At 36.6% G+C, this 24,608-nt stretch overlaps 6 protein-coding genes across 7 annotated transcripts; 2 read left to right on the top strand and 4 right to left on the bottom strand.

Annotated features, from left to right (window-relative positions):
* Positions 1-431: 431 nt before the first annotated feature.
* RCF3 (RNA-binding KH domain-containing protein) lies at positions 432-5,162 on the bottom strand. Of its 2 annotated transcripts, XM_086236253.1 has the most exons (9): positions 4,391-5,162; positions 4,143-4,324; positions 2,992-3,471; positions 2,557-2,805; positions 1,823-2,083; positions 1,359-1,438; positions 1,113-1,221; positions 892-1,018; positions 432-772 (listed from the first exon to the last, which is right to left on the bottom strand). In XM_086236253.1, the coding sequence occupies exons 1-9, from the start codon at positions 4,851-4,853 to the stop codon at positions 753-755; spliced, it is 1,971 nt and encodes a 656-aa protein (XP_086092379.1). In that variant the 5' UTR covers positions 4,854-5,162; the 3' UTR covers positions 432-752. The 2 variants fall into 2 exon arrangements, with proteins under 2 accessions (XP_086092379.1, XP_086092378.1); XM_086236252.1 differs by having other exon boundaries at positions 4,143-5,162.
* A 2,007-nt stretch (positions 5,163-7,169) lies between these two features.
* Positions 7,170-8,723, top strand: PTAC7 (plastid transcriptionally active7). Its single transcript, XM_086237797.1, has 4 exons — positions 7,170-7,293; positions 7,392-7,448; positions 7,542-7,601; positions 8,291-8,723. The coding sequence occupies exons 1-4, from the start codon at positions 7,249-7,251 to the stop codon at positions 8,624-8,626; spliced, it is 498 nt and encodes a 165-aa protein (XP_086093923.1). The 5' UTR covers positions 7,170-7,248; the 3' UTR covers positions 8,627-8,723.
* A 378-nt stretch (positions 8,724-9,101) lies between these two features.
* TAP38 (thylakoid-associated phosphatase 38) lies at positions 9,102-12,482 on the top strand. Its single transcript, XM_086238310.1, has 11 exons — positions 9,102-9,511; positions 9,590-9,718; positions 9,855-9,957; positions 10,184-10,294; positions 10,676-10,755; positions 10,892-10,945; positions 11,554-11,670; positions 11,780-11,834; positions 11,945-11,977; positions 12,089-12,135; positions 12,256-12,482. Exons 1-11 carry the CDS (start codon positions 9,192-9,194, stop codon positions 12,380-12,382), a joined length of 1,176 nt encoding a protein of 391 aa, XP_086094436.1. The 5' UTR covers positions 9,102-9,191; the 3' UTR covers positions 12,383-12,482.
* A 1,385-nt stretch (positions 12,483-13,867) lies between these two features.
* On the bottom strand, positions 13,868-14,377 carry LOC147289212 (uncharacterized). Its single transcript, XM_086238661.1, has 3 exons — positions 14,308-14,377; positions 14,124-14,176; positions 13,868-14,002 (listed from the first exon to the last, which is right to left on the bottom strand). Exons 1-3 carry the CDS (start codon positions 14,375-14,377, stop codon positions 13,868-13,870), a joined length of 258 nt encoding a protein of 85 aa, XP_086094787.1.
* A 2,556-nt stretch (positions 14,378-16,933) lies between these two features.
* Positions 16,934-21,452, bottom strand: LOC147289211 (ARM repeat superfamily protein). Its single transcript, XM_086237759.1, has 3 exons — positions 21,323-21,452; positions 18,142-20,565; positions 16,934-18,061 (listed from the first exon to the last, which is right to left on the bottom strand). Exons 2-3 carry the CDS (start codon positions 20,556-20,558, stop codon positions 17,863-17,865), a joined length of 2,616 nt encoding a protein of 871 aa, XP_086093885.1. The 5' UTR covers positions 20,559-20,565; positions 21,323-21,452; the 3' UTR covers positions 16,934-17,862.
* A 1,068-nt stretch (positions 21,453-22,520) lies between these two features.
* LOC147289210 (uncharacterized) lies at positions 22,521-23,604 on the bottom strand. The gene has a single exon (XM_086238657.1). It carries the CDS (start codon positions 23,413-23,415, stop codon positions 22,585-22,587), a length of 831 nt encoding a protein of 276 aa, XP_086094783.1. The 5' UTR covers positions 23,416-23,604; the 3' UTR covers positions 22,521-22,584.
* Between the last annotated feature and the right edge of the window lie 1,004 nt (positions 23,605-24,608).

Genomic DNA, 24,608 nt, shown 5'->3' with positions numbered 1-24,608 from the left:
ACAATCCCAATAGCCATTCTATCATATAACTATCCTAGCAGCCCATTTATATTCAGCAGCCAATAAGTAATAGCCCATCCATTAAGTGATCTATATATCTTAGTGGCCCAGTATCCCATCAATCTCTAACATGAGCATAATTTAGAGAACCCAATTTATTGAAAATTAATTTTGACATCAAAACATTTAAAAGTTTTGTTTTTGGGTTAAAATGTTTTATTTTTCATTGTTTCCTTGCATAGTCGATATGCACAAGTACAAGCATTGAATAGATTTAGTTATAAAAATGAAAACCAGCCGATATATAGGATAACTGTGTATATGGGGAGTCGACAAGGACGACTCGGTGTATGAAGAACAATGATTGGCCAATTGAAGAGTAGTAGCCAAGACTACTTGCATATACAATCATCATTCATCAAGAACTAGTGTAAAACAACTCCAAAAGTGGAGAACCGGACACATGATCATTGACCATCGACACACAACATGATACACAAATATAACTGTCACTGGATTGTGTTTCCACTTTTCATAAAAACATGCAGAGAAATTGAAACATTGCAGATAACCAAAACTAAACCCGTTTAGATATTACATTTACAGTGGATACATGCATATAAACTTATGTGACTAAACTACGGAGCAAAAGCTCCCGGCCTTACAGGATAATACATTCTAGAAATGATCTGAACAGCAAAATCCTGGTAGTGCCAATTCAAAATTTTAGTACCGATGTTGCTCCAGCTCATTTAAGGGCCGTCCTCTTGTGCTGATAAAGTAAAAAAGAGGTTTAAGAGTCATGTTAATATATAGAAAAACTGGAAAAGTATAAACTTCGACATGAAAGTATAAAATTGGACTTGCATTTGGAGAGAAAGCGAGACTTACTGCTTAAAATAAAGCCCTGGAGCAAGCTCTGAGCTCTCTCAGCCTGCTCTGGAGTACCTGAAATTTTAATAATCTTTTGTGTTTCCTCTGGCCTATCCTCTACCAGGGTCACATTGGCTCCTGATAACTGTTTCCCTCAAAAGGCAAGTCAAAAGACGATTAGTCAAAGCTAAACTTAGAAAATAAGAAGGCCAATGACCAAATGGGTTCATCAGGCTGACCTCACTGATCTGAGCAAGCTTGTTTTTTGATTTTGTTATGAGCTTTGAAACTGCCTGCTCTGGTATAACAACTTCAAGTGTACTTCTTGTGACAAGAGGCACAGGTATTCTACCAGAAGATATACAGCAAGCATCGGTAAGATGGATATTGATTGGTAGCAAACCCAGAGAGAGAGAGAGAGAGAGAACAAATGACTTTGATTTATAGGAGACCATAATATAGTAAAACGAAGATAAATTTGGTACCTATTCAACCCACTCAGAACATCTTCACGCCGTTCACTTTCATTCTGTTTTACTGTTTCACTAACAACCCCTCCAGCATCCTGCAATACATGGGGTAAAATCTTAGAACACAAAAAGAAGACTACGTGGAAAAATGCACCTCCATTTTAAAATCATATCAAGGCAGCCCGAGCCTAATCAGCTAAACTCTCAAGGGAAAGCCCTTCTAAAATGCCTCTCTCCCCCTTATGGAACAACATTTCTTGTTTGCTGGAATAGCTCTCGCAATTTAGAGTCAGCTGGATTAAGTTCAGGTGGCTGGAGACTCCGGTTCCCCAAATTGCAGAGAAATGAAATAAGGGTAGACAAAAAATATGACCATAATTATTTATCGAAGAGAACAAAAGAAATCTAAAGAGAGAATTAACTGTAAAATTGACAGAAAAATGAGCATTTCTTAATCCAGCCAAGAGAGAAAAGGCAACCTTTGATGGCTGTGCTATTGACCCAATTTGCACATTCTGATAGGTTGCTGTAGGAGGATTATTTCCCGTATAAGCTTCACGAACTGGATTTATGTTATTGGGAGAAGATGTCTCCATTGCTAGAGCACTGCCCACCAGGCCTGCTGAGGAAACAGAAGGTGGTGTCGTATCCTTTTGAAACAACTCCCGATATAAGTAACTCCGTAGTCTTGATGTCACCTCAACAAGAGCATCTCGAGCTGCTTTTATTTCCCCTACTATCTGTAGATGACATGTAGGCACCATTCAATTGCCAAGAGCAGGTGGTGCAAGCCTTTATTAACTTCGGGGATAAATGTTTTTGGGCCCTTTCTTTATCTTTTATTAAAAATAGTTCTATCTTATAAATGACAGCCAGAAATGTAGATGCCATAACACACACACAAGAAAAAGAAGCATGCATTCACAAGATATTCTAGTCAAACAGCATAATACGATGAGCAGACCTTTTATCTCTTCTAGTGGATTGTTCACTTCGAACGGTCCAGGATCATACTATAAATAAGATAGAAGCCCCACTTATAAAGGAGCCACCATGTGTCATCACAATGGGTGATGCTTCAAAAATTAAGAACTCATCTTCATTTTAAAGTCCACTTAGAAAGTATATTCAGCCAAGCAAGTCTCTCAGATAATGTGAACAGGCGTATAACAAATCTGGGATTTCTATGAAATTAGCAGGTATAGTGACAAACCTGTACAAGCACATCATTCCCTGATACACACACAGGAAGTTCTTCTCTGGGCACAATTTGTATATTTGCCCCAGTTAGTCGCCTAATGTCTGATAAAGACCCGTCTCTTCCCTCTAAGCATCCAATATCACTAGTCGAGACAAGTAACCTAGTAGTTATAATGTTGTCTTTGTCTGGAATAAGATCAACAATGCGAGTTTGGATATGCAACAAAGCTTCCTGAGCTGGAAACAGCTCGTCATCAGGACCCTATGTGCACACATAAAACCAAAAGTTGGTGCATATCATTTCAAAAAGAAAATCACTACAATATACAATATCTCCAGATATTTAGTAGTGCCATCAGCAATGAGGGAGCAACACGAACAGAAGAAAATAAACTTTACAAGTTTGAATACAGTATAACCAGATTGCCAAAAAAAAATTGTGAAGTACCTCCTCAGAAGAAATGATGATTATCAGTTCATCTGCACCAGCCACAGGGTCAGTAGCCTTGACGTCCACACCAATTTCATTTTGAAGCAATTCTAAAATTCCATCAGACTCTCCAACTACAAGAAAAACTTTGTCAATCGGGCATAGTATTCGAAACACAAGATCTTCACCATAGAAGGGCTGTGCATTATCAGCCATGGTAGCAGACCCAGGTTCAATTGTAAAACCAGATGAACGGGAGCCATAGCTGTTGTTTCTCATATTGGGGGCAGATAATCGTGATCCAAAAGTAGCCCCATCCATGGTTGACTTACGTACTGTATTGTTTATATGAGGAACATAATCATCATCAGGAGGAAAGAACCGTTCTGGTGAATGTAATCGTCCATGGAAATTAGTGCGGTCCCGATGCTGACTCTCCCTCAAGCGTGATGAAATATTTGCTACAGCATTCTTCACAGCATTTGCATCGCCTACTACCTGCAGCAGAAACGTAATATCATATGAGAGATAATTCTTATTTATATCATTTTAGTGAGGGATAAAAGGAAAGTTTCATATAAATCTTTAGATGATGTATTGACACCAAATACTTCCCAGTATTGCTCTGCAGGATACCGGTCACTGAATTTTACACCCAGACATTACTGTCTATACAAATAATGCAGTGACTATGAGTCTACGACAATCATGGTTCACACTAAAATTCAATATGAGCCAACAAGATGCAACTAAAAGCTGAACAAGTTTTAAAAACACAACCACAACTACCAACATAGAATACAAAAAACTGAACAAATGTCATGGACATCAAAATACTCCAGCATTCAGCCTAATCCACACAAGCTGATAGTGACAGGTTGCTGGCAATGCCATACATACCAGTCACTCACTATTTCATCTAGCTGCCAACGATTATCCTTATATTTGGTCTTGTAATAAATTATAAGAATTAGGGTACTCTTAGTATATATTTTGCACTTTTTATTTAGCTAGCAGGTAACAGAAATCTATTTCCAGCATTCCAATCTAACCAAAGCACCCCCAGAGATGACACTTACAACTAATAATCGAATGCAACTGAAAAGCTCAATAATTTGTGACATGCAACATAAGAATCAGATGTAGTTAAAAGCTGTCAGTTCCAAAACCTGAACAATCTCCTCAGACATGGAAACACAGCGAGGCAGATTGTGATCTCTAGGCAAAATCCTAATTTGGGTCTTGGTCTCAATCCTCATTTGCTCAATTATCTTCCCTCCCTTGCCAAGCAAACACCCCACATGCATTCTCGACACCACGAGCCTCGTGGCCACCCGGTTGCCGCCACCACCTCCTCCACCTCTAACCCCACCACCACCACCACCACCATACTCATCCTCCTCCTCTCCCCCACCACCAAACCCAGCAACATCACTCTCCAGAATCCTATCATGGATCAAGAACAGGGCCTCCTGGGCGGGCGAGAAGGCCGGCATTCTGCCCTCCGGGTCCCGCCGCCGCGTGTCGGAAATCTCGATAATCCGCTCCTCGTCGCCGGGGATCAGTTCATGCACGTTGATCCACGCGCCGGTGTGCTGCCGAATCGACTTAATGATGCTACCGGACTTGCCAATTACGCCTCCGGCTTTCATGTCGTGGCATAGGATACGGTAAGTGGTGGTCACCGTGATCGATGGGTCTTGTTGGGTCTTAGAGGGTCGACCACCACCGCCGCCGCCTACTCCGCCACCGCTATTGCCACGGTGGCGGTGGCTGTTGTTGTTGGCGTAGTGGTGGTTGTACCGTGGTCTCGTCCTACCTACAGTCTCCGTATCGTAGTCTTGGTCATAATAGTACCTCTTAGATCTAGACCTCTCCATCTCAAGTCTCAACGTTTCAAAGCTTAGGGAAGTTCCAAACCTTTCAAAGCATTGTGGTGTTGGGATTTGAGGTTTAGGGCTTCTCAGATTGTCTTTGTTCTTCCAGAGTTGAAGTAAAAATGGTTACTTGGAGCTTGGTCCTTTTTAGTAGTCCTTTGTGTTCTCTGTTGTTTTGTTTTCCAATTCTTTCTTTCTTGCTTTCGTTCCTGTTTGTTTCGAATTTGAAACCCTAGAAGTTGTGGAGATTCTAAAGAGGTAGGGAGTTTATGTGCAGAGTCTGAGGCTCTCTCAGCTGCCAGATTTACCAGTTCAGTCTGGTTACTTTACTTTCTCCAACACGGCAGCACCCAACTGAGGTAATATTATTTTTTTTTCCTAGTCTCTTTTCGATGATTAGGACCGAAACGACGCCGGTTAATGGACCTCGGGTAGTCGGGTATCAGGATAACGTACTACAAAAGTTGTGAGGTAATGGAAAATCTGATTATATTTATTGTCTGAAAACCTAACTTTAAATTTTTTTTAATATATAAATGTGTATTTTCTTTGCTTTTTCTTGGCCATGGCATTTGCTTTGTTAAAGATTCTAGAAACCTTACTTGCAACTTTTGCATTTGATTTACAACTTCATCAAGTTGATTAATGTCTATTTAATGGAAAAGTGAGTTCGAACCATATCACACGTATCTTATTGTATCAAATTATCAATAGTAAACACATCAAATGTTCACCAAAAATAAATATTAAATACATCAAATCATATTCCCTCATATATTAAAAGTACACTAAAACATTTTCTTATGTAACGATCCTTAGATTTATTGGAATAACTCAATTTTTAAAATATATTTTGATGTTTATATTTGTTTGTAAGATTATCTTTTGATGAAAATGTTCAAGATTAATCCACTCTTAATTTTATTTTTTTTGGTAAGGAATCCACTATTAATTTCACGCTTTGTTACACTTACGTTCATGAATAGATATGATTAGACTTACACTAATGATAAATTTAACAATTATAGAAACACACAAAATTTGAATTGTCTTTAATAAAACTAAACTCTTAACATGCGTTACACGAAAAAAATAATTTTTTTTTTCTCATATTAGTTATGTAGCATTTATAAATATACTTCTTCTTTTTTTTACTAATTTTGATATAAATCTAAGATCTTAGTCGGATTTGCTATGGATCATTCAATGTAAGTCAAATGAAAAGTCTTAATTGGGGTAGTCTTATTACGTATGGTGTGACCACTCATTAGCATGCGCTACATGAATAAAATAATTACATTTTTTCTCATATTAGTTATGTAGCATTTATAAATATACTTTTTTTTTGTTTTTCCTAATTTTGACATAGATCTAAGACTTTAGTCGGATTTGCCATGGATCATTCAATATAAGTCATATTACGCATATGGTATGACCACTCATTATTATGATGTCACGTGTTATGTTTTAAAAGATTATAAATTATATTTAAAGTAAAAACACATGTCAGTATATTAATGGGATCACATCATACATGTGATACAACTACGGTAAAATAATCCCTAAATGGCGTCAATAAGTACACTTATATCCTAATTGAGAACTCAATTCACTCAAATTATAACTTATGCAAGTATGCAACTAAATGCCTTTTCAAATCATAACAGTCCAAGCAAGCTGCAAAGTGCAAACCAAGAAAAATAAACAAAAGGCCAAAACTCAACTTCCAAATTCAAATTCAAATTCAAATTCACATTCACATTCACATTCACAGTTAAACCATTAAGTCAAATGCCGCTTCATTCTCAAGATCACTCATACTTCCATCGGTGTTAGTTTAACCATTTTGATCACCACCTTTAGTAATTGTGTTAACATTACCACATCACTGAGTGTGTTACGTATTATATTATAATATATTATAATTGGCATGTGACTCAATGTGTGTTTCATATTTGACTTGAATTGAGTTTATTTTGTATATAATCAAAATTTGAGTATCAGTGAACACTGATTTAATATAAAGACTGACAATTTAATCCAATTATAATTATACTTGGTGATTCGTGATTGTTGAAAATTTGTCACTATATTGAACAACTTTGAATTTTTGATCAAGTTAGACTTTATACAGCTGACAGCTGACAGCTTACAAATTGTTTTTGAGATGTAACTTGGGCTTACCGGGTTGGCTTGGGCTTTTTTACTTTTGGGCTTCGGCCTTTTCGATTTGGGTAGATCAGTGGAGTTCCCAACCCCGTCCAAGTCCAACTTGATCTGCATCAAACGCGATGGCATCCATGTAAATTCAGATTAGTTCGAGGAAATTTTTGGAAACCGGTCAAGCACTAAAACAGTAAAACTAAGATCGACGCAGAGGATAACACAACGCACAGCCATGGCTTCCTCGACACTACCCTTCACAATCTCATCTGCTCCCCACGTAATTCTCCCTTTCTATCTCAAACAATTAGACAAAAATAAGACTAAATACATGCGAAATTCCAATTCTTATTTTGTATTTTCATTTTTGCACCGCAGAGGGTACAAGCGAGACTGCAAAATACAATGGTTTCCAACTGCTCTTTGAGGCCGCAGGTTACACATTTGTTTTCATTCCTTACTGTGTTGTTTTAGCTTTCTTCTATATTTGGTTTAATTTGGTAATTTTTGCTATTGTTTTATTTTTAGGTAATTTCAAAAATGGAAAAGGATGGCCGAGGTCGGCGAGTGTGGCGGCGAAGAACATTGGTACGAGAAAAAAAAAAAAAAAAAAAAAACCTAATTGATTGCTCCATGATCTTTCTTGTTACGGTATAAAAGATTTTAAGTAGGATGGAAGTGAATTATATAATTCAGCACTAAAAGAAATAATAAACTGGAAAAGAGAAATAGATTTTGGGAACTAAATATTGGGTTTTAAAAGGTTTTATGCAAGCTTTAAGCAATTTCAGTTTGAAGGTAGAATTGCTTCAATTTGAGAGTTATTATAAAATCATGTTCATGAGTCTATAGTTTGGTGTGTTTTTTATGGCAAAACATGATTTATGTTGCTCATGCTATATTGTAGGAACAACCCATTACTCATTATGTTATCAAGGGTTTGGGTTTCTCTCATTGTGAATTGTAGAGTGTAGAACTGGATTGTGGTTAGTTTATGTGCAAATTTGATATATTTTCAGCTGAATTTCTATGACTCCAGTGATAAAATCAGTTGCAGCTACTACGCATGCAGTCTTATATTGGTTTCAATCCCTTACTGTTAGACTGTTAGTGTTACCAATCTGAAAAGAAAAATTGGGTCGAAAATCTGGAAACCAAAATTTGCTTGAATGACTAGAGAATATATTAGCTATCATTATAATGCTGCAAGTGAGAACCTCCTCATACTATGATATTGGGCATTGGCTGAATGTTTGTTCAAATTGTCCTTTCTTTAGACGAAGAAGGATGACATGTTGCGTTACAAATTGGAGAGAGTACCTTTCCTTGAGGAGCAGGTTCGGAAGATAAAGGATGGAGGACAGCTCTTGACAATGGACATCCACAGACTACTCCTATCGGAGGATAACCGGTTTGATTTTGTCAATGAGATAGCGGCTGAGGCCAATGAGTATGTTGAGAACAACCGAGATGCGTATGGGGGTAAGAAGAAAGCCATCCTGCAGGTGATAAGTAACCGTGTGAACGATAATGGGTTTTATAGACCAGAAGCATATGAAGAATCTGACCCCTTCAAGCCAGGGCCTTCTTATTTGAAAGAAGAATTTACTTGAGTAGACACACCATTAATTCATGTTGTAATGTTTATCTAGATGCTACCATCTGTAATGGATTTTGTTCTAAATCTATCCGTGAGTTACTTTTGTTTCTCCTCCCTCCTTTCTATGTAATCTAATTTTGGCTTATAATTTCCTAGAAAACATATAGAGGCTGAGGATCTGTATGACACAACAGAACAGCACAAAAATTGTAATGACAGGCGACAGCAAATTACTTTCATCCTAAAAAAACTAAAAAACTGTAATAAATGGTTCCTTGTTGGATGGGAAAAATGTTGAGTTAATTGAACCATTTAAAAGTGCATCACACAGGCTATATTGAATCTTTATCAGCCATCCTCCGGACCCACCATAAAGTGGGTCACATCTGACGTGGCAAAGCCGTGGTGGAAGACCCAGTAGTATACGGTCCCACATTCGTACCCAATCCGTTAGAGCAGTTAAAGGTGCAGCTTCACTCCCTCTCTTATCTTTCACGAGACCAAATCACCTCCACTCCACAACCATTCCTTCTGAACTTGAACTCGTCCCAACTCAGTAGCAGTAGTGGTGGTGGTAAATGGCTTTGTTAAGCCCACAGTTGCAGAGGTTCCTCTTAACCAAATACCATCGCGGGTCATTGAAGACCACAAGCACCACCACCAACAACAAAAGCAGCCTCACTATAAAAGCAAGAAGAAGCTGCTCGGCCATTGCCATAGACGCGCAGGGTTCTTCCTTGACCGATGTTGCTGGAATCCGATGGGGTTCGACGAGTTTGCAGGGTGCCCGAGAAGAGATGGAAGACGGTGTTGTTCTTCGGTCTGATGGCCTTGATGGGTATTCATTTGCCGCCGTTTTTGATGGCCATGCCGGCTTCTCCTCGGTCAAGTTCCTCAGGTTTGACCAATTCTGATGTAAAGTTTTCAACTTTTTTATAAATAAAATTAATTCTTTTTTACTGCAATTTTTCAACAGGGATGAGCTCTACAAAGAGTGTTGTGCGGCTTTACAGGGAGGGCTGTTACTGAGTGGAAAAGATTTCAAAGCCATTAGAGAGGCCTTACAGGAGGCTTTTGAAAAAGTTGACAGACAATTGTTAAATTGGTAAGCAAAGACATGGTTTGAGGAAAAAAGATTCATTTGGGCCTTTGCATCAAATGGGTACACCATATAGTCTCAAATATGATTGTATATTCTATATTATTGCGTTGAAGGTTTAGAGGTGTTTCATTTTGTAAAGGCTTGAAAGGAATGGGGAGGAAGATGAATCTGGTTCAACAGCTACCCTTATGTTCGTTGGAAATGATATGCTGGTCATTTCACATGTTGGCGACTCTTGCGTGGTATGTATTCAATCCTAGTGTCCTCTTGGCGTCGGGACCTCATGGTTGTTTGAGCATTTGTATTTCATAAGAATTTCATTATATCAAATGCCATCATATAAAAAGACTAAGGAAAATGGTAAGAATCTAGGAATGTTAAGGTAGAGTGGGATAGGAAAATGATGAAACAATAGATTAAAGGGTAGTGTGTAATTTGCTGCATTCATCAGCTGACTGGCTGATGCAGGTCCAATCTTGTTCTGGAAAAGCAGAGGTATTGACCAATCCTCATCGACCATATGGAAGCAACAAGGCCTCTCTTCAAGAAATCAAAAGAATCAGAGAAGCAGGTGGATGGGTGTGTTTTTCTGTTCTTTGTTTATTTATTAATTTTTTACTTCTTTGAGCCATCTCTTCTAGTTCTCAGTTTCTTCTACGTAGAATGAGAGCTAGAAACTGCTTTTAAGACAATGATAATTTATAACCTTGCGAGCAACATTTAGCTGATTGATTTCATCGCATATCTTTTTTTCCTTGTCCCAAGCTTATGGAGTCATGGACAGTATAACTCCAAACTATAGTTATCGAATTTTAATGTTCATTGGTTTCATTAATTTAATTAGACCTGTACATAAGTACATTCCATCATATTGTCCTAGTTTTTGGAGATTACTGTTAAATCCCCATACTCCTTATGCTGATTACAAACCTTATGACAACTTACATATGGTGGCTATAGATCGTCAATGGAAGAATCTGTGGAGATATTGCTGTATCTCGTGCTTTTGGTGACATGCGGTTCAAGACAAAGAAAAATGAGTTCAGTCTCTTAACTTCTACTCATCTTCTAAAACATAGGGGTCGATCATCTATTTTATGTAAGCTTTGATGTATATATATGGACCATTGGAACGTGCATATATTGATGGTTTTGTGTATCCTTATAAATGGAAAGGATGCTGAAGAAAGGGGTTGAAGAAGGGAGATGGCCAGAAAAATTTGCTTCTCGGTAGGTATTCTTTTATGTTTCTTAATTTATAGTATTTGTTTCTTCCCTTTCTCATGTAATTTAGGAAGATTTTGGATCAGTTCATTGCTACTAATAGTATGTAGTGGAGATTACTTTCATCATAAGCACATGAGTTTTTTGGAAATATTTGATAAGATTAAACACATGGTTTATATTACTATAGTCTTGTCTTATATTAACCAAATGCAAATAGTTGGGCCAAGACCTATTGTAATTAGACAATTGCATTTCTTTCTGAGGCTGATATATACACGATAGCTATTTTCGTGTGGTTGATGAACTATGTGTTTTCACTGCCTGCTAAAATGCAATATGACCCTCAAGTTGACCTCTGTCTAGTTTTCGAGAATGACTGGAGAGGTGTAAAAGAGTATTCTATGATTCGAAATTTTCAGTTCTGCAGTACTGAAATATGCTTGTGCATTATAGGAAGTAGTCTTTTGGGTCTAGTTACATCTCAAATAAATAAGCTTCTAGTTTCTGCACTACACTAAACTTTTATTGTTCTTTCTCTGTATTTTTGTATGTCATTACCCATATAGACAACTAAGAATACTTAGATTATAAACCCTTTTATGATGTGCCAGAATACAATTCAGTGGAGACCTTGTGACTGCATCTCCAGACATTTTTCAAGTAACTCTTGGGACAGATTCCGAATTTCTACTTTTAGCATCTGATGGCTTATGGGATTACATTAAAAGGTCTGTTGGACTGCTCTTTGGTTGGTCAGTTAATATTGCAGCCAATTGTCAAATTTCTCTTCACTACAATCACAAGAAGATTCACGTTAAGTTTTTGTTACTGTTTCAGCTCAGATGCAGTTGCTTTTGTAAGGAATCAGCTTCGGAAACATGGAGATGTTCAGGTATGGCTTGTGACCCAGTTTGAATTCATCAATTTGCTTTTTTGTTTGCAACGAAAATGGTGATACAGTGCTTAACCATATATAAACACTGTCCTTTTTTCTGTTTTCAGCTAGCATGTGATGCGCTTGCGCAAGCTGCTCTGGTAACAAATCATTTTCATGGAAAACTTGTTTTACTCTGTCTCTTGCACATATAGCTAGATTGTTTACTTGGGTAGTTCTCTAATGGCCTAATATTTGCATATGTTGTATAGGATAAACGCTCGCAAGATAATATCAGCATTGTAATTGCGGATTTAGGGTATGCATCTGCTTCTACACGCATGGTTTTCATTCTTGTTGATAGTTGATACCCTTGTTCACCTTGTTCTTGTTTTTTTCTTTTTGGTTTTTTTTATCCTCTTTTTTGACTCATTTGCAGGCGGACAGACTGGCAAGGTTTGCCATTTCAACAACACAATTTTGTATATGAATTGGGGCAAGCTTTTGCTACAATTGGGGTTGTGTCGCTTGGAATTTGGATGTCCACGTCTTGGCTTTCTTCATGAATCTGAGGCATCCTCACTGTACTAGTCACTCCCGAGAATGTATATTATCAACATAGATTTTCACACATTTGATATTTATAATCTAATTGTACATGCCTCACTCGCACCTTCATGCTTTTGATTTAATTAGGTGGATTAGAAGAATAATCTTGCAAGAGTAGTTTTTGCAATTTTGTTTCAATATTCTTATGGACAGGCAATTTCACTCTTAAAAAAGCTTTTAACGTTTCATCAACAATTTCAATTGACAGAAAAACAAGAAGAAGCAAATTTTAAAAAGGGCATAATTTCCTTAATCTTCAACAACTCATAAACATTTAAATATTAATTTTTGGTGATCTTTTTTGTCAACATCAATTATGTATGTAATTGTGGAATACGTTGTATGTAATTGTAGAATACGTCAATACAACTAATATGAATAACTAATTATGAGAGACTGTTTTATAATTTTTATTAGTACGTCTTTCCTAATAGCGCGTTAATTGTATATATGACATTTGTATTTTGCGCGTCCTATTTTGAAGAGAATCCCTCTCACACACCACACACCACTGCGTCCTAGTCCTACAGATGCAGTGCCTTTCTCCCCCAATTACATAAATGGCTTTTGAGGTTGTGAAATCACACTTACAGCAAAAGCTAAAAGGTGCATAAGAATATTGCATATATGACTTTTGAGAATCCGAAATCCCAATTCTCAATTAAAGCACATTGCAAGTCAGACATTTTATAATTGAAACAAATCCCGGTCAAAAAAATAATAATAATTGAAACAAAGAAAGCTCAAAAGTGAAATAATAATTAACATCTCAAATTAAAAATGTCAAACCAGACGTTATGAGTGAGTTATATATGGCTTTGGTCTGCTTTTAGCAGATGAAGAAAATTTACCCTTTCAATGACTCAAACCTGACTCAGTCTCTCGATCAGCATGTTCTTGAGAAATATATTATATATTTTCCTGTAACTAAAAAAAAAAACGAATTATACATATTTCGTATGATATAGAAGTAGCAGTGTACGTAGCACTAATTAACTAGCTAGTTCATTTTAATTTCTTATTTAATTATTTAGTACCCAAAGCAATGGCAAAAACTTATTTTTCATACTTGAATTGGATCATATATATATATATATATATATATATATATATAGTAGTACAAAAGAGAAGCAATAGCCACGTACAGGAAGGAAACGATGTTATTGTAATATTTCCCTATGTATGGCCACACACGCACAACGGCACAACTAGATTCATACAACATTAATTAGGTAGTATATATATATATATATTATACATATCAATGAAGATACACGATCAAAACCTCACTGGGAAGAGAGAGAGAGAGAGAGAGAGTAGTGTTATTTATATAGATATATATATATATATGGCATATATGCAGTTACTTATTAATCAAAATATAGAGTGGCCAAAAAAAAAAATTTAATCAAAATATAGGCCCAAAATAGTAGATGGAGTGATTAGTCATGAGTTCTGCCATTGCCAGGTTTCCTTCTAGGGTCATGTTTAGGGTTGGCTCCTGCATCATCATAATCCTGCATTTTTGCATCAAGCATCCAAAACAGCTTTCGACTATTCATCACTTGGATATCATCCTTCATAAATAAAAATCAAACGTACGTACAATATTAATGTTATTAGAAATGTATTTTGTAATAATTAATTAAGCTTATAATGATAAAATTTTATAGATAGAGAACAAGTATTATCCTATACCTTGTGAAGCAAGTGAATGGGGTCCATGCCATCCTTGAACCCTTCAACAATGCCTACAAGAGTTGTACTTACATATTATCACTTTGTTATAGACTAGGCCAATGGATTAAAGCATACATATATCGATCTATATGGAAACAGAAATTGGGATATATATTTTAGCTTAAGTTTCAGCTGTGCTCACCTGAAGATAAGGGAATGAGGAGCAATGAGATGAAAAGTAGAAGAAGAAAGACATTGATTCTAAGAGCCATGGCTAGCTAATGTCCTCCCTTTGTTGATCAGAGTGGTGAATATATATATGTTGGGTGAGGTGGGCAAGAGATGGAGGGTCGATCGGCTTTTACTTAAGCTTATGAATTGATCGATCAGTGGGAGCATACATTTATATATATATATGTCCGCTGATGGCTATAAGAGGTGGTGCTGTCATTATGTGCAGTAATCCACCACCCAATAGCCACATGAATTAATGATGATGAAATGCTTTTAATTACTACCCTTTAGGCTTTAGTCCACAACACAAGAGTCAACTGCACTATTTCATGATGTTGCATAAAAATTAAGAAATCTGTGCATGTGGAATTGTGGACACAACTACAATTGTTACAATTCCTTGCATGGCTTAATTTCTAGCCATTTTCAGCCTCCTAGCTTTTGCCTTTTCGATGTGCTTATCACCTTTTTTATTAATAATTTCATCTGCTTTTTTCCTGTACGTCTTCACCATTATGTGTATCCCAGTGACGCATTATGTGTAAGCACCCCTCAGTATGTCTGCTCTCATTGTTTCAGTGGTGCACATCTCAGCTACTTAATTTCAAAGTGCCAATTGTTTTAGTAAAACCATTAAACCATTATATATATTGACTGATATTCTTTTCTCAGAACTTGAATTTAAACTACTGATTAGATGAATTGATTTTTTAATTTGTTTATAATCTAACAACATAAGTATCTTATAGTATGAGATTATCTAAGAACAAGATATTACCTGAATAATATGTATATATGTACATATAAGGCTGAGAGATCCCTTTTAATAAGAAGCAAAACGGATCACATAGCTGATGTTGTCTGGAAATATCTTGATATGAGATGAATAAAACAAAAACCGCCCCATAAACTTTTCAAGATTAGGACTCAAATGAGAAAAAGAAAACGTACTTGCATTCCCTCCTTGATTTGATAAAGTTTAAAATACGTTTTCCCTTCTAAAGATACAGAAAGGTATTGCGTAGTGGAACTTTTCTGAAGCCAATCATGACATTGAGTCATTGACAATAAACAATGGGGAGTTGAGGACATCATTTTCTATAGACTTTTCATTTTCAACTTTTCTTGTGCTCTGACCAGTGACCACCACATTAATATTAGGCTTATTAGCTAGCTAGGCTAGGCAGTGTGAATTCTCAAAAACATTCTCGATCTCCTCCTAGATTTCGCTTTCCGTGGTACCAAACACCACTTGAGTTTATTGTGCTTTAAGTCCGGAATCCTGATATTTCGGGTTTCCTCACTTTCTAGTTAGTCCATGGATTTGAGACAAATACAGAGAGTGGGCTACAGAAGAAATCAAATATATATATATATATATATATATATATATAGGAAGGATTTAAGAAGAGGAGTTGAAATATTATATACTGTTGGTGACCCTACCCACTAGTGCGAGCACTATCATAATTCACGAGGGGACAAGTCAACATTTTGAAGTACTATAGTCCCAACACCACCACCACCACTATTATAGTTATCTAATCTACATTATTAACACGAATCATCCCCCAAGAGAGTTTTTGTTGGTAATGATAGTGTTAAAAACTCCGTTTTTGGCAACGGTTCTAGGTTGTCGGGGAACAATATTATGAAAAATTTGGATCTAAATATCTAATATATATATATATATATATAAAATACAGTGTGTCAATGCATTAACATGCTTTTATTTCTCTATAAATTTGGATAGAAAAAAATGATGATGAAATTGGTATATAAAATTATATATATGGGTCGGCTATGGCATTATTGCTGTCTACAGCAGTTGGTGTCACTAGCAACATGACTGCTCAAAGTGGTACTTGCTATTCGTTTTGGATGCTTACTGTGATGATGTCATCCCTCTCAATATTTTTGGTATGTAAGGTAATTAGGAGAAGAAACTCACGGTACCTCACATGGTGTGGCTGGGGACTACTAGAGAAAGATGTTGAATATGAAAAAAGCTCATGATATCATCTTCCACTGTTTGTTCGTGATAGCTACAGATGGTATTGGTGGCAGTCATATCACAATAGCTCACACCACCTTCTCTGATCTGCCTTCAAAGTAAAAAAACGAAAATGACCTCTTGGGTTGGAACTTGGAAGTCAGGGACGATTTGATTCGGTCCTCAAGGTCAAAATTAGGTGGTTTTTGTGACAAACTTACTTGAAAATCACTTTTTACCCAACTCCTACATTTCCCTTTGAATATCACCCCACCTTTCGTAGTTACAAATGTGCACTTGCGTTTTTGGACTCCACTTTCAACCAAATCATAATCCAACCCCCACCCAACCACTTTTAAATTCAATGCGTTTAAAGATTGGCCATCGGTTTCGGGTCTGCTGTTTCCTGGGTTTGGGCTTCTATGAGACTAGGGCAGTTAAGAAAAGACCCTCAAGTTTGGCAATTTCAGCTATGGGTGCATTTCTATATTCAAACGCTGATTTTGTATGAATTTCACAAACCAGGCAAAACATAACAAATGAATTTCACAGAAACATATGAATTTTGTATATCACTAGAAAAATAACAAAATGAGGCAAATCAACAAGGCCTCTCCCAACAAGTAATGCTTCCATTCCTCATAATGCCATCACAATTTGTGATGTTTAATGATACCAACTTCCAAAATAAAATCCAAAAAAAAAAATATATATATATATATATATATATATGATTACATGTTCCCAAGCAAAAGAAAAACCTGATTCGGCATAACAATGATTTCATGAATGCATGGTATTGACATACCTACCTAATAACAATGATTAAATGAATAATGAATAATGCAATGCAGGATCTGTGTTTCCCCATAGTAAGTTGTGACGCCCGACCCATAAGTTACAGAGAATGGTCAGACCTGCCAAGGAGATATTCTGGAATACACACTGACTATGACAAACAAAAAGATGAACAGATGCAAAGATAAAATAACAGGAGGAGCGGCTTAAATTTAGGAATGAAGACCTGCTAAGGGTGGTAATAAGATGTAAGCACCTGAACAAACATTAGGCCTTCATCTGTTCTGACCCCAATCTCTTTGAAGGAAATCACCAAGGAGGCGGCAGAGATTAATAAGATCTTGTTCAGCCTTCAAAGACCAATTATCCTCGGTGACTCGGAAAAGTTTACTCATTTATGTCACTCAGTCACTCACCTTCCCCTCCCCATGCCACATCCTCTGCAACCCACAGAATTTTGTTAATTCTTATTGCAGGCCTTAACCCACTTCTGTGACACCCGCTACCCACTCTTCCTCCGTGAAAAAACCAGGACCCAAGCGCTTGGTGCTGATGCAATTGTTAGTGACAACTTTTGGAGATGATGCAAGTTAGTGACAACTTGAAGACTGACAGCTTCTGTTGTCTGAAAATGGCGATGACTTGACACATGCAATCCTACAACCCAACTCAACACACCCAAATGCATGCAGGAACTTCCAAACAAATAGAATATACCAAGTGGCCGTAGCCTCAAACAGAAATGGCACGACTGATGGCCAACTTGGCCCATTCTGCATATTCTTTAATCAAACTGTCTTTTGAAGACAAGCATTCATTTAAAAAGTCTCTGCTTGACCGAGATTGCTGTATTAAAGAACCTGCATTACTTCCCAGTGTATCTGCTAGATCCCCAAGGACTCCAATGGCGGTTTTCATTACCACATCATCCCTACATACAAGTGGGTTAAAAGAATTAGTAAAGCAATAAAAATTGTATTTTTTAACAAGTTAAGCAGTAAACTAACTTACATGTCTTTCTCCATGGATATGCTATCCAAGAACTGCAGGATATGAGGAGCAAAAGATATCAAGAGCTGGGTTTTTGGGGAGTTCTTGAAACCTTGGAAAATCCCAGAATATGCCTCCAAAATTCCATTTCTCAGAGAATTGGTGTACTCTGTCAATTCATCATCAGCACCTGCTGTGTGGGCAGACATCTCTGCAGCACTCTGAAGCATTGGCATGGCGTAATTCAAGTACTTCTCAAAGTTTTCTCCTATTGCAAGAGCTATATCACCAAAGCAAGAGAATATAGGAGGCTTTACAGAGCGGTGCAACTGGTTGCTTGATAAATCCTTGAGGAGCTGGGTCATAATTCCATCACAATAAGGCAGAATCTTATCTTCCAATGCCCTACAAATATCCCCCACAACACCAACTGTGACAGCACAGATTTGGTACTCCTCAAAATTTTGAAGACCCATTTCCAGATACTTGTAAAACTCTGGCATGTATTTTGCAAAATCCGGGCCAGTTGTGTAAGCAAGGGCCCCAATGGCAAGCATGGCTTCCTCATGGACAGTAGCACTTCTACAAGCAAATACCCTCAAGTAAAGTCCCATTATCTGATCTGCATACTGCATAAAAACATATTTAGTTGTCTCTGATGAGCCTAGTTTCTGAATAATGACTTGTAAGCACCCACAAAGAAGCCCTTGTAATTCACTCTGCTTCTCTCTCTCATCAGATGCGAGCTTCTGGCCCTCGAGAGTCTTGTGCAGTTCACTCATGATAACAGGAACAAGTTGCAACACCATGGGGGCAGTTTCTTCAGTCGAGCACCTAATAACTTCATTCAACGCTTCATATGCAGCAGTCCTCAATCGTGATTCCCCAGCATCTGGTCTGTGAGTAACAGTGATTAGAGCCTGTACAATTTCCTGGAATAAGGGATCAAGGGGAGACGATGGGCCAAAATCCTCGTAACCCTGGGCAAGAAAATAGAGAGCACCACAGGCCTTCTCAGCAACATTTGGCACATCCTTCATGCTCTGAAGAAGAACTGTGATGATCTGTTGGCAGTTTGCTGGGGTAATTATGGGGGCATCCATAGTTGAACCATGGAGGAATTCAAAAATCCTTCCCAATGTCCAAGCAGTAGTATCCTTCACATGGTTGTTTGGGTCCTTTGTTAAAGCACTGAGCATGAATGTCAAAGCAACATTAACAATAGGTGTTAACTTGTCAGCCGAAGGACCCTCCAAGATGGAACCAAAAGCATAAGTAGCTGCTTCGCGTTGCCTCCAATCTGGTTTTGTTATGTTCTCTTCGATGAATGGCAAAACAAGTGAAACAATATCATCTCCCACTGTCCGAGCAACCAAACCAAGGCATGTGCCCCCAGCCATAGCAATATTCCAAGCCCCTTCATCCTGATCTTGATCCTCTTCCTGTTTAAGAAGTGTCTCCAAAAGCATTGGGACAAGGGCAGGGAGTGCCTGCTTGATAAAGTAAAAGCAAGGAATATCAGAGTCCCCAGTAAAATCACCCACAAAATCTTCCAATATATCAATCTCCTCATCACAAATTGAACTCCAGAATTCAATGGCTTGAAGGGCAACAGGTTCCTGGTCTTCCCTAACAGCTTTTGCTGTGATGTTAAAGATGTCCTGAATGTAAGGAGCTAATTTCTCATAGTAAGTTGATGAAATGGAGACCAAACACTCAAAAGCTGCCTGCCGTATCCTCACTTCAGGGGACAGAGTTGCCTCACAGACGACTCTCATAATATAATCGCGCTCCATATCATTGCTAAAATTGGCCTGAGCGAAACCCAAAGCATTGAACAGTGCTCGAGTGGCAGCAAGTCTAACATCATTGTTGCCTTCGGATGCGTTCATACCCTGAACTACAGCTGTCAGTATTTTATTTACTTGATCTTGATCTACAACATCGGGAGGGACTTCTTCACACAAATAACCAAGAGTCTCTAAAGTGGCTTGCTTTACATGAGTGGGTAACTGGTGAATATTTGACAATAGTGATCCAATCAGTTCTGGCCACTGTTTCTGGGGCAACTCAATGCCCGCAATCTTTGCAATGACTTGAGAGGTCGTTGAACGAGCATCAGCTACAGGTGAAGAAAGCATCTGTAACAAGCACATCTTAATCTGGGTTTTGACAGAAGTATCCAGTGCCAACCATCTTTGAACAAGATCGAACTTTCTATGTTGTTCTTTAGCATCCAAGGCATTCTTAAGTATCAGACCTGCTAATTTACGGCTCTCAACAGGTTTCTCTTCACTTGCAAGCTCTCCAGAAAGAGATAACAAGAACAATGGAAGATCTTGCTCCTGAAACTGTTTCAAACTTTCTTCAGCATGCTTACGCACAGTTCCATCTATTGCTTGAGCATTCAGAAGCACATGGGTAATTTCCATCGCCATATTGTATCTGAGAGTGTAAAAACTAAACTGCTTAGATTCTTAGATCAATTCAAGGGGACAGGATACGAATAAATCATAACATTTTACAGAGATAGAAAAACTCCCCAACAGAAAGTTTGGAAGATCTAGATTCTTAAAGCACGCATAGAAAATATAAGAGCCAAATCTTTTCCCATTTCACATATCTGGTTTAGAAAAAGACAAGTAACTCAGCAAACCCCTGAACCAAATAATCAAACTGGCAAACCAACCATTTATAAAAACACTGCAAAGTATACCAACGATACAAAACCCAATTTGGCTGTTTCTGTAACAGCGTACAAAACATCAAGAACCAAATTTTACCGGAAGATAATCTATATTTTGCATATATTGCTGAAGTTTAATGGCCCATCAAAAACCCTACTTCACTCATACTAATCCATCAAAACCCTACTTGCACCAAACATATCCACCAAAATCCCACACTCAGAAATCCACCCATAATAAAATAGATAAAACAAGAGGATCGAATGAGATTACATACACTAATGCATACAATTCCAACAAATCCTGAGTACATCAATAAACAAAAATCACACAGGCAATCCTAACCGATCAATTACTGAAAAAATAAAGTATCGAAATTCAAGCACATAACAGGAATCAAACAGTAAATAAGCGAATCGAACCGGTAAAATCAAGATCAGACACACAACGTTATGCAAAACCCTAGTTACCAGTACGAGAATTTAGGGTTTTGAATAGAGCAGTGATACAATTACCTGAAAAAGAAGCTTAAACCGTACAGTTACGGATCGGAGCGGAAAGGCTTCCTCAGAGAGAGAGAGAGAGAGACGCAAATCGCTAAGATGGCTTGGATTACATAAACCAATAAAAAATTTTCAAAAAAAAATTGTAACAATAATTTGTTTGTGGGGCCTATTATGTAGTAAGCGTTTCGCGGAAACAGGTATCCGTATGAATGGATCAGGCTCATATTTTATGGATCCATTGTATTAGCCCGAAGAGGCTGGACTATTAACTCTTCTGGGCCAAGTAACTATTTTGTATTTACATATTATATAGAGTTAATTATACTTATACTCTTAAGGTCTATTGTTTTTTCACATACATTCTCTGGGGTTTTAATAATTACACATACACCCCCTGAGGTTTCAAAATTGTTGCATATAACCCCCTATAGTGAGACAAAAAATGATGAGAAATTATGTAAAAAGGCATGCTAAAGGGTGAAATTGCCTAATAAGATTATTCAAGGTGTAAGGTTCAACCTTAATGTAAATATTTTTTTTTGTTTATTTATTTTTTTTCTCTTGTAGGGGGTTATATGCAATAGTTTTAAAACTTCATGGGGTGTATGTGTAATTTTTGAAACCTTAGGGGGTATATGTGAAAAGACGATAAACCTCAGGAAGTGTAAGTGTAATTAACTCTTATTATACACTAAATTCGATTGAGGAAGGTTGTTAATTAAGTTTGACCATTCTCGAGGCAACTTTGCAATTGTTGTAAAGTGAAAAGGCTGCGAGCCGTGTGATTGGAATCGGGATGTGATTTCTGGGTTCTAAAATGGAGTCAAGTGATCAGACGACTGAGATCATTTGATGAAGGTGAGGTACTGAAATCGACGGGGTTCATTTAATGTGATGCAGTGATATCTAAGGATTCAAATTATGATTTTGCAGTTATGCAGAGCAGCATTACTTGCCCTTCTGACTCCAACTTTTGGTCAAGCCTTCAAGGGAACCCATTGATGGAAGGGATTAATGTGAATTAGGTCTTCAGATTTTTAGTTTGAAAAATTTAGTTTCAGACTTTTTCAATTTTGTCAATTTAGATTGAAATCAAATAAATATGTCTAGGGTTGAAACGCGCATGAAGTTATAGTATAATTTAGAGTGATCATCCTGCCCTCAAAAAAGAGAGTACGTGATCAGTGGCGGCTCAATAAAAAGTGAGGCCTAAGGCGAAACTACAAAGAGGCCTTCTAAATATATTATTCAAAAATATTTTTTAAAAAAAATTATTGAAAAATTAATCTTCTTGCTTTTTGAGATGCAAAATTAGTGATTAAATTTTTATATTCCAATTGTTTTACCAAATTTTTTTCAATAGATAACATAGCTAACCCATTTAATCTTTCTTGTGACATAGTTGACCGTAAATAAGTTTTTATTAGTTTTAATTTTGAAAAGCTTCGTTCTGCAGAAGCAACAGTTACAGGTATTGTCAATAATATTCTATATGCAATCCAAACATTTGAAAAAGAATCAAACCTTGCAATAAAATTGAGTAGTTCAATTGGAGTTTTTGTTTCTGTTGGTAACATTTCTCTTAAAACATTTAATTCTTGAAAAAGATCTAATCCATCAATATCAGAAGTGTTGCCATCTTTTAAAAACTCTTCAAGATGAAGACACTTACTTTTCAAATCATCATTGACTAATGACTTTAAAATTTTCAAATCATATAAGAAACCAAAAACTTGTTCATATGTTTGAAACTGTTCAAACCTACTTTGAAGTGAAGAAAGAGCATGATCTATTATATATAAAAAATACTCAACTCTAAAAGACTCCTCAGCTGATTGAGTTGTTTCATCATTCACATTCTCATCAAATTGTTTTTTTCTATAAACCTTACGTTTTTCACGAAAAATAGGATCTATTTCCATTTCAAGTGCAATCTCTTTAGCTGAAATCAAAGCAGATTCAAATCCATTTTCCCTATACTTTTCAAAGAAAGAAATCAAACCTTTTAATTGGTGTATGGCAACATCAATATGCATGTCTTTGGATTGCAAGTTTTTACTAACAGAGTTAATAGCAAATAATATGTCATACCAAATAATCATGCCCAATAAAAATTCAAAGTTTTCAATCTCATATGTTGATAATGTTTCGGCTTCACTTTTTGATATGGGATCTAAGTCACTAAGCTTTGCTACTTGGAGTAAAGCATATCTAATTTGTGGAGCTTGGTATCTTATTGCTTTGACACTTGCTATACGACTTTCCCAACGTGTTTGTGACAATGCTTTAACAGTTAAACTAGTTACATTATTTTCAAAAATTTTCCACCGCTTAGGTGAAGAAGAAAATAATTTATACACACGTTGTAACACTCCAAAAAATGTTTTAGCTTTAGAACAAGAATTGGCTATGTCACAAAGTACAAGATTAAGACTATGACAACCACATGGAGTGTAAAATGCTCTTGGATTTATTTCTAACAATCTTTTTTGTACTCCTCGATTTTTCCCTTTCATGTTAGATCCATTATCATATCCTTGTCCTCTTATGTCATTAATATTAAGTCCAAGATTTGTTATTTCACTTATAAGTTCATCAAAAAGTCCTTTTCCTGATGTATCATCTACTTTTAAAAATCCTAAAAAGAATTCTTCTATAGTTATTGGACTTTTTGAAAGATCCACACAACGCAATATAAGAGACATTTGTTCATGATGACTTATATCTGGTGTGCAATCAAGTATAACTGAAAAATATTTTGCCTCTTTAACTTTTTTAAGAATTTCAATTTTAATTGCACATGCTAACATATCTATCAATTCATTTTGTATGTTATGACCAAGATAATGATTATGAACATCACCATTTTTTATACGTTCAAGATGTTCTTCCATTGTTGGATCAAATTCTGCAATTGTTTCGATAAAGCTTAAAAAAATTCCATTATTTTCTTGATATATCTTCTCATTTTTTCCACGAAATGCCAAATTGTTTTTAGCAAGATTTTTTACAACTGCAATAATTCTTAATAATACTTTTTTCCAATGCTCTTTCTCTCTGTTAATGTGTTCTTGTAATTTTTTATCTATTGTTTTATTTTTTTCCAATCTTAATTCTAAATCAATCCAACTACCCATATTAGTCACATGTTCAATACTTGCTTCATGACTTCTTAGCTTTTCACTAAGATTTTTCCAATCTTTACATCCTTCATTAGCCAATTGACTTCTACTAGTCTTTGAATTAAATAGCTTACAACAAAAACAATATACTCTATCCAACTCTTTTGAATAAA

The sequence above is a fragment of the Dryas octopetala genome, chromosome 3 (genome assembly GCF_963921425.1).
Source record: "Dryas octopetala chromosome 3, drDryOcto1.1, whole genome shotgun sequence".
NCBI classification, from domain to species: Eukaryota; Viridiplantae; Streptophyta; class Magnoliopsida; order Rosales; family Rosaceae; genus Dryas; species Dryas octopetala.
This window is presented reverse-complemented; position numbering and strand designations above follow the sequence as displayed.

Excerpts from the sequence above, each read along its gene's own strand:
- LOC147289210 (XM_086238657.1), bottom strand. The coding sequence starts at position 23,415 with ATGATTATTTGGTATGACATATTATTTGCTATTAACTCTGTTAGTAAA.
- RCF3 (XM_086236252.1), bottom strand. The coding sequence starts at position 4,853 with ATGGAGAGGTCTAGATCTAAGAGGTACTATTATGACCAAGACTACGAT. Across the intron at positions 1,439-1,822 it reads CAATAGCACAGCCATCAAAG|GATGCTGGAGGGGTTGTTAG; the intron begins GTTGCCTTTTCT and ends CATGTATTGCAG. Across the intron at positions 1,222-1,358 it reads GTTCTGAGTGGGTTGAATAG|AATACCTGTGCCTCTTGTCA; the intron begins GTACCAAATTTA and ends ATCTTCTGGTAG.
- TAP38 (XM_086238310.1), top strand. The coding sequence starts at position 9,192 with ATGGCTTTGTTAAGCCCACAGTTGCAGAGGTTCCTCTTAACCAAATAC. Across the intron at positions 10,295-10,675 it reads TCAGAGAAGCAGGTGGATGG|ATCGTCAATGGAAGAATCTG; the intron begins GTGTGTTTTTCT and ends TGGTGGCTATAG. Across the intron at positions 12,136-12,255 it reads ATTGTAATTGCGGATTTAGG|GCGGACAGACTGGCAAGGTT; the intron begins GTATGCATCTGC and ends ACTCATTTGCAG.
- PTAC7 (XM_086237797.1), top strand. The coding sequence starts at position 7,249 with ATGGCTTCCTCGACACTACCCTTCACAATCTCATCTGCTCCCCAC. Across the intron at positions 7,294-7,391 it reads CAATCTCATCTGCTCCCCAC|AGGGTACAAGCGAGACTGCA; the intron begins GTAATTCTCCCT and ends TTTGCACCGCAG. Across the intron at positions 7,449-7,541 it reads ACTGCTCTTTGAGGCCGCAG|GTAATTTCAAAAATGGAAAA; the intron begins GTTACACATTTG and ends TTTTATTTTTAG.
- LOC147289212 (XM_086238661.1), bottom strand. The coding sequence starts at position 14,377 with ATGGCTCTTAGAATCAATGTCTTTCTTCTTCTACTTTTCATCTCATTG. Across the intron at positions 14,177-14,307 it reads CCTCATTCCCTTATCTTCAG|GCATTGTTGAAGGGTTCAAG; the intron begins GTGAGCACAGCT and ends CAACTCTTGTAG. Across the intron at positions 14,003-14,123 it reads CCATTCACTTGCTTCACAAG|GATGATATCCAAGTGATGAA; the intron begins GTATAGGATAAT and ends TTATTTATGAAG.
- LOC147289211 (XM_086237759.1), bottom strand. The coding sequence starts at position 20,558 with ATGGCGATGGAAATTACCCATGTGCTTCTGAATGCTCAAGCAATAGAT. Across the intron at positions 18,062-18,141 it reads ATATCCATGGAGAAAGACAT|GGATGATGTGGTAATGAAAA; the intron begins GTAAGTTAGTTT and ends ACTTGTATGTAG.